An 8,517-nucleotide genomic window follows, 5' to 3' on the forward strand; every position below is an offset into this window, starting at 1 on the left:
TCATGAAAAATACCTAGAAGAATCAGCGTTTGTATCAGGTTACTGAATAAGAAAAAAAATTGTAAATTTGAGAAATTAAAGAAATATTCTCAAGTTTCTCAAAGAATTCTCAAAACATTTCTCAAAAATAGTCACTGGGTTTACATCAATAGTACTTTACACTAGGGATAAAAAGATGAAAAGTAAAGTTTCCGGTAAATTTTGTTGATCGAGCAACGGTCAATAAACACACGAAAACGACACTTTCATTGAAATTGATTTTACATGCTTTTCTAACTCGAAACGGCGGTTCGGTCAGACCGGAACCCGAACCTGATCTTGACCCGAACCGGAACTAAGACTTCGGGTTCAACCCGAACTTGACCCGAACCTAAATTTTCGATTTCGGGTTCAGCCGAACCCGACCCGAACCCGAAGTTATTCAACCCTTACTTGACCCGAACCGAATTTCCATTTCGGGTTTGACCGAACCTACCTGAACCCGAGATCTTCAAATAAATTAGTCCGTTCGGGTTAACCCGAAATTTTTGGCATTTTTTAGTGTACAATTTTCGGGTTGAATAACTGCGGTTCGGGTCGGGTTCGTTTGAACCCGAATCGAAAATTCTGGTTCGGGTCAAGTTCGGGTTGAACCCGAAGTCTTCTCCGGTTCGGTCTAAGACCGGTTCGGGTCATAACCTGAACTGATAGGTCAACCCGAACCCGTTCCGAGCCTTATGCTTTTCAAACCTAAACCAATTTTCTGTTTACCTTAAAAATATTGATAGATTCCTCGTACATTTTATGTCAACACTTTTCAATGCATGGCTCAATTTTCAACCATTTTTCACGATTGTCTTTTCATCTTAAAGACTGCATTGCCGATTGAAAATTAAGTCGTTTCAAATTGAATTGATTTATCAATTTAACAAAAATTAATTTTTGCACTCGCAATATCTTCAAATCAATTCGCCATTCGATGATGTGAACAATTTTATTTCCAGAACATTCCAGAGTCATTTTTCACGGAAAGGGCATTGAAACAGCAACAATCGAAAAAGAAATTGTCGGACCCATTGACATCATAAAACCGGTAATGGTGAAAGTTCGCCTATCTTACGCCCACAGAAAAGAAGGATTTTTGGATAAATGTAATAGAAAACTGATCGAATTTGTCCTTTGAATCAAATTAATTGAATTTCTATTTCAGTTCAATTCGGACGTATTGATATGTAAGTATATTTCGGTCCGACAAATCGTTTTTTGATACAAACAGTTCGTGGGTCCGGTGTAATATTCAATTTTCATTCAAGGATAAAAAAGTTGAAAAGTAGAGTTTTTGATTGAATTTTGTTGATCCGAGGCGAAGCCGAGAACAATAAACACACGAAAACGATACTTTTCATCTTTAGCCCCGTACGAAGTACAAAGGGGCTTATAGGATTACGATGCCGTGTGTAATTGATGGAATTCGAAGCAGACGGTAAGGGCAAAGTGTTTGCCTATGTTCATAGATGACGAATCTGCAATAAAATTTTGTCTGTCCGTCTGTCCGTCTGTCACGTCGATATCTTGAGTAAATCAAATCCGATTTCAAAATTCTTTTTTTTCCTGAAAGATAGTCGAAATAGTGAGGCTAAGTTCGAAGATGGGCATATTCGGGTCGGCCCTTCGTGAGTTAGGGCCACCTAAGTGATTTAAGGTCTTTTGGTGATATTTATGGCAAAATAAACGATGGAAATGTCAATGACACGGCAAATGATAGGTATTGTCAATACCAATCCAGGAAAAAAAAGTTTTTTAAAATCGGGTGAGTGGACCGTGAGTTAGGGCCTTAGAAGTGAAATGCTACTAGGGCCCTATGTGTATTTTACATATAACTCGAGCAAATTTCATCCGTTTTTCGTAATTTTTGTTTCATTTGGAAGGTAATCAAAGGCCGAATAGAATGTAGTTGAAAAAAAAATTAAATTTGGATCCTCGGACTGAGGCCGATACTAGGTCCTATGTGTATTTATACTCAATAAATTAAAATTTTAGGGCGATTTGAAATTTTTGTTTCATTTGAAAGGAACGTCGTACGGGGCTTCGTAATTGCGCTATGCGCAATTTCTAAGATGTACACATTACATAACAATTTTACTTTAACTACTTTAACCGGCGCAATAGGCTTACGGTCAAAGTAGGGTGACAGACGCACTAGGGTCACGTACGCAATAGATATACGGGTTTGTACGGGGCTCAGTCGCAGCAAATGCTCCGACTGTTCTGATGGCTCGTTTTATCCCGAGTTATGTAAAATACTATTACATGCTGAGGGCGTCGAAAGAAGTGCTTGAAACATACCTGAAACCGGACCTGTTTGTTCGGACCAGAAATTGAAAATCAGGTTTCAGTGTACGATTCGTAGTATTGATGTGGATTGGATGATAATGTTTGAATTGAAATTGTTGAATCTCTTAATTACTTTCTGATAGAATTCTTTTCTGCGTCTCGAATACATGCATTGCGCCGAGGTCCCCGCTACTATTTATTCGAATAAATTATTTCTAAATTTCAGAGCGAAAAATGCCAGCGCTGATTCAAAAGACCCAGGCGTTCATTGTGTGTCGTATAAAGTAAATGCTCAGTGTAAATCGTTTCGGAATTTTCGAGTTTTTCTTAAATTTTTTTGTTTGTCTGTTTACCATAGAAAAAATCAGATCTTGTTGAAATAATGGAAGCGAAAAAGGTTCCAGGTCACCTAATCTACGGCGTCGAAATGGACGAAATCGAAAAGGATGATCAACATCCGAATGTTCCAAAGTTTGTCGTGGAATGCATTGGCATAATTGAAAATGAGGAGAATCTAGTTACCAATGGAATTTACCGAGCGTCTGGGAAGAAGGAAAGCATCGATAAAATTAAGAAAAAAGTGAGGACACAAAACGTTTTGATTCATCGCTGTGAGACGTATAAATTGAATTCTAAATTGCCTAGATGAACGAGACGAAGCCAAAGAAAGGTTCCAAATATTCCATACTGAAGGATGAAGATGTGCACACCATAACGGGCTCACTGAAACAGTTCTTCCGTGAAATGAAAACGGATCTCATTCCAATCGATATATTCCGCAATCTTCCGAACAATTTAGGTAAGCTCAACCATCCAAACACTATATTCATCAAACCTCTGTTATATTACCGGTAAATGCTTGCAATCCGTTTAGAAACCGAAGAGAGTGTGAAAACAATTGGAAAGGAAATAAATGGAATAGCAATCGATTCACGGATGACGCTGAAATATCTGCTGCGTCATTTAGTCAAGTATGCGATCCGAACTGCAACATATCGATTTCCGATCAATCGAAATAAATTCCCAAAATAAATTTTTCAATCAAAATGTTTCAGAGTGGATGCTAACAGTAAAGAGAATCTGATGAATGCATCGAATTTGTCGATTGTGTGGGGTGCCTGTCTGTTCACATCATCCGTAACATTCAACGACACTTTTGAAACCAGTGACCTTATCCGGAAAAATACGTTAATCAAAGTATTAATTCAACGATTCGATGATATTTTTCCGAATGACAGCGGTCGATGATTTTTATTTGCTTTTTTTCTCTTTGCGGGCCAAGAGTAATCTACCTATGCACATATTTATATACATAGCGTGTGTATCCTGCGTACAGCATTAACTATAAATTAAACAAAGAAATGTGATATTTTTGTATTTAAAATGAAGAAGAAAAAAGAAAGAATTTTATGATTGCCACCCATTAATTAATTTAGATTTTCAATAAAATTTAATCTAAGAAGAAATGAACACGCTTTTCATTCGGTGCATTGTTATCTACTATAGTCCTTCTTTTGAGAAACGATTTCAAGAAATTCGCAAAAATTCAAGAAAAGCGAGAAAATCGAGAAAATTCAAAATTCAATTCAATTTCATTCATTTCCACGAAAAAACTTCTTACATTAAACACACAGCGTAGCTCCAGTATGCGTTACAATTTTAAGGAGCTACAACAGTTTAACATAAAATCAAATTAATAAAGTTGATATAAATCTAGACAACAAGGACAGCTAGCAAGGCGAAAAGTACCATGAGGTGATGGTTGTATCTTAAATCTTCATATTAAATTCTTAAACAGATAGAAATGATATTTGCTCTTTATTCGATCGTGATTTTCGTTTACAGCTGATTTAATTTAATTAGAATCGAGTCGCGTCAGTAAATACGCTTTCAATGAACGACAAAATTGATTGAGGGTAAGTGAATTTCTGATCGTTGGCGGAAGGCCATTATTTTAGCAGGCAATAATAAAGCAGGCAACGTTTACCATAGTTCGACGAAATCTTAGGTTTCTTCAGCAAGTATGAATACCTTGTTTGGTAGCAATTAAGATTGTCCGAGAACTGCAGCGAGTGATGTTTCAGATCATTGATGCAACAAAAAACGTATTCGTACATTCGCTGTACCGTTAATACATTCGGAAATTGCTCGCTAAAAAGACGCTCAGATGGGTATCTCAATGGCAATCGGTGGGTGGCTTTTAGCGCTCTCTTGTGCAAACCGTGAAGCCTTTCAATCAATGACTTTTTGGCAGAACCCCACACGCCAACACAATACGTCAAATGGCAATGAACAGTAGAAAAGTATATCAGGCGGAGGATCTTTTTAGGCAAGAAACGAAGACGCTTAAGTACTCCAATTCGCTTGGACACAATCGAACACAAATTGGAAATGTGATCGTCCCAACTCACAAACTGATCAAGAGTCAAGCCGAGACATTTGACCGAGGAAAAAACATTAATCTCAACGCCGTTAAAGGTTAAAACTGGCTGACCGTCAACCTTCACATGAGGCTTCGAAAGTGAACCAGCTTCGTCTTATTCAGGTTGAGAGTAAGCTTGTTCAAACGGAAATACTCAGCAACAACCCGCAAGTCTTCGGATAGATCGGAAACGTTTTGAGCGACGACTGCAGAAGAGACGAACATATTCGTATCGTCGGCAAATCCGAAGGGAGTGGAATGGATCGGCAGCTTGAAAAAACGTTAATGAACACTACAAAAAGCAAAGGTGACAGGACGCCACCTTGCGGAACACCGATCGTCACATCAACCAACGGACTAGTGACTCCATTACACACCGTGCACTGCTTTCTATCGGTCAGATAGCTTCTGATCAAATCGTGTGCAACACCCCTCACCCCAGCACGCTCTAACTTGATGAGAAGCAGCTTGTGGACAACTGTGTCAAACGCTTTGGACAGGTCTATAAACAGTCCAGAGACCACCTTCTTATCATCAACACTCTAGTAATTAATATATTTTTATTCTGGAATATTTTCCACCAAATCTTTTACTTAATTCGATCTATTTCACTTTTAATAAAATCGGATTTACAGATAATACAATTCATTCAAATTTTTGGATGGCGGAATTGTACCTAAAATTGAAGCAACATTCCCGCGTTGAATTGCGATTCCTAACCGTTGGAAAAGGTAGCTTGTTGCACGTTTTTCCTTTGTAACTTCTGTAATTTTGCTGCCGATTTCTCTCAATAATTTAAGACCAAGTTTTCCGATAACACCTGTGGTTTCTGATGCCACTGGCACGAAGATGAATTGCTCTCTTAAATTATTGTATTTTTCAATTTTGAGGTTGGGAAGTTAGGAAGAAAATATTAGCGTTGCCTTTTGAGTGTAATTTTCGAAGTTTTTTACCTTCTCATTACAAGCCAATCACGTTGAAAGTAATTTACATTATAAATATTCATCCCGTAAACTTCATAAAAAAATAGAGAAATTTTAAGAATTTCGAGAAATTTCTAGAATTTGAGAAATTTCAAGAAATTTAAGAAATTTCAAGAAATTTGAGAAATTTCAAGAAATTTGAGAAATTTCAAGAAATTTGAGAAATTTCAAGAAATTCGATAAATTTGAGAAAAAATTCTCAAAGAAGGTCCTGGTTGTGTGAGTAGCGGGAAAATGTGATATTGAGGTTCTACTGCCAAATTTTACTAAGCACGAATTCCACATCGCCGGCTTTATGCCCATACATGTGGGTTCTTACGCTTATCATTTTGACCATTACGACAGTGTAACCATGTGAGTTTTCATCTCCACAGTGTTCCAAGGACATGCCAGGTGATTTTTATTATGAATGGTATTAAATACTCTGGTATTTTGGTACACCAAATTTTCTATTGCTATTCTTGGTTCGTCGGACGAAAATTAGCTTCAACTCTTTAAGTGCACTCAACAGATGGAACATTTTTAAAAAAACATTTTCCCAATATCAAAAAAAAATGGGAAAATGTAAGAAAAATTAAGAAAGAAATTTGTGGAAATGATTTTCCAAAAATGGTCACTGCATTGAGTGCATTTTAAGAGTACAAGTTAATTTTCGTTTATCCGAAGCACCCAAAGCAAAGTACTAAAAATAGCCCCTTCTTCAACTCATGCACGTTTTTAAAGCATAAAAATGGTTGAGCAATTTCGCACAGTTATCATGTATCTCAACTAACGACCAAAATTTATTTTATCATTTTGGTTTCCCTCGACATTTTGCCTATCTTTGGCGTTTGGTTTTATTTCTTTCTTACTTTCAATTCATGCTACGATTGTGTTTCTATGTGTTTCGCTTTTATTTCTATTCTGTTTCACTTTTTCCCAACTTTTCTTTAGTCCAATTTCAGAAAAAGTGGTTCCGTTGGCCCGGCAGTTTTTGACTTTTTTGTGATCGCGCATGTTCTTTGTGGTGAAAAAGTATGGAACTAACTTCGTTTAAATTTAATTTGAATTGGAAAATGGATTTTCCAGTCGGATAGTAAACACCTTCACCTGGCCTTAAAAGTAAAAATTAAAAGTGAAACATCTCCAGAAGATCCGATTTTTTCCAATAAACTTTTTTTACTATAAAGGAGTATCCAATACTCCGTCAATTTTAATGAATGTGACACTTATGACAGATTTGGAAGGGTATAAGTAAACTTTGTCTAATTCCGCCCGGCGGAGCATGCACCGTTTTGTGGTTCTCAAGAGTTTTAGCCTCGTACGAAATACAAAGGGGCTTATAAGATTACGATGCCGTGTGTAATTGATGGAATTCGAAGCAGACGGTAAGGGCAAAGTGTTTGCCTATGTTCATAGATAGCGAATCCGCAATAAAAATTTTGTCTGTCCGTCTGTCCGTCACGTCGATATCTTAAGTAAATCAAATCCGATTTCAATTTTTTATTCACTGAAAGGTAGTTGAAGTAGTGAGGCTAAGTTCGAAGACGGGCATATTCGGGTCGGCCCCTCGTGAGTTAGGGCCACCTAAGTGTTTTAAGGTCTTTTGGGGATATTTACGGCAAAATAAACGATGGAAATGTGAAACAGCATACGATAGGTATTGTCGATACCAATTCAGGAAAAAAAAAGTTTTTTTAATTTGATTTGATTTGAAACATTTTATTTATCAAAAGATTACAGAATTTACAAAACCAAGTAATCAGACTGATAAAATCATTACGGTGCCAACATCGATTAACTGTGATGTAGCACGAAGAAGCAAACCGGAAGTGGAAGCAACCCAGTCGACCCGTCAAAATTGCAATCCACCTTATGCTTGTAGTACGAATGAATTGTGTGTCATGAGTTGCTGCAACGACGAGAATAGCCAGTAACGATCCTTCATCGTGAGGAGGACTTCACCCTGGAACGAAAAATCTCACGAGAATCACTGGTTCTAAAAACGTCTGTAAATCTTTCAAATTCTCTACATGCCTCAGCAATCGGCTCATGATAGCCATAAAGCGTTCTATGGCGTGGAGGACGAAAAACATTAAAGTGACGCAAACCGTATGGGTGGTCAGGGATATGACGATACGATTCAAATATCGTAGTCAACTTCGGCGAGTTCACTCTGGCCTTCAGCACATCATACAAGAAAAACACACGCGCGTTCCTCCTCCTAGTGGACAGCCGCTCAAGACACAAAACCCTCCGACGCTCGTCATACGGGGAAGCTCATAGTTCCGATTTCTCCTTACCGAGTGCCTTAGAGCATACAAAACAAACCTCTTCTGTACAGACTCAATGGTGTCGCTGAGCTCAACACCAGAAGGAGACCAGACCACGGAAGCGTATTCAAGATGAGACCTGACATGCGCATTATATAGACTCGTCAAACATTTCACATCCTTGAAATCAGAACATATTCTCTTTAAGAAACCCAGCATAGAATATGCCTTCGCAACTTTCACGCTAATGTGAGGCTTAAAGGTCAGCTGGGAATCCAGCAACACACCAAGATCGGTCATCTCGGACACCCTCGTCAGAACAACATCACCAACTGAGTAGTCAAAAGCACTGGGTTCTTAATCCGATAAATGACATAACCTTACACTTGGAAACATTAATAGTCATAAGATTGCTAAGGCACCAATTCGCAAAAGCATCAATGTCACTCTGAAGGTCAACAGCGTCGGATAGACCATTGACGACGTGATAAAGCTTAAGATCGTCGGCAAACAGTCCACAGTCAGCTCTTATGAGAACATTCGTAAC

At 38.0% G+C, this 8,517-nt stretch overlaps 1 protein-coding gene across 1 annotated transcript; it reads left to right on the forward strand.

Annotated features, from left to right (window-relative positions):
• The first annotated feature begins 1,110 nt into the window (after window positions 1-1,110).
• LOC119083412 (rho GTPase-activating protein 15-like) lies at window positions 1,111-3,656 on the forward strand. The gene is made up of 7 exons (XM_037193130.1): window positions 1,111-1,130; window positions 1,190-1,211; window positions 2,540-2,597; window positions 2,672-2,893; window positions 2,959-3,112; window positions 3,188-3,284; window positions 3,369-3,656. Exons 4-7 carry the CDS (start codon window positions 2,696-2,698, stop codon window positions 3,559-3,561), a joined length of 642 nt encoding a protein of 213 aa, XP_037049025.1. The 5' UTR covers window positions 1,111-1,130; window positions 1,190-1,211; window positions 2,540-2,597; window positions 2,672-2,695; the 3' UTR covers window positions 3,562-3,656.
• The last annotated feature ends 4,861 nt before the right edge of the window (window positions 3,657-8,517 follow it).

This window comes from Bradysia coprophila, unplaced genomic scaffold (assembly GCF_014529535.1).
Source record: "Bradysia coprophila strain Holo2 unplaced genomic scaffold, BU_Bcop_v1 contig_624, whole genome shotgun sequence".
NCBI lineage: Eukaryota > Metazoa > Arthropoda > Insecta > Diptera > Sciaridae > Bradysia > Bradysia coprophila.

Bases quoted from the DNA above. Each gene is read 5' to 3' on its own strand.
- LOC119083412 (XM_037193130.1), top strand. From the start codon at position 2,696: ATGGAAGCGAAAAAGGTTCCAGGTCACCTAATCTACGGCGTCGAAATG. The intron at 3,113-3,187 runs GTAAGCTCAACC...CAATCCGTTTAG, and splicing joins CAATCTTCCGAACAATTTAG to AAACCGAAGAGAGTGTGAAA. The intron at 3,285-3,368 runs GTATGCGATCCG...AAAATGTTTCAG, and splicing joins CTGCTGCGTCATTTAGTCAA to AGTGGATGCTAACAGTAAAG.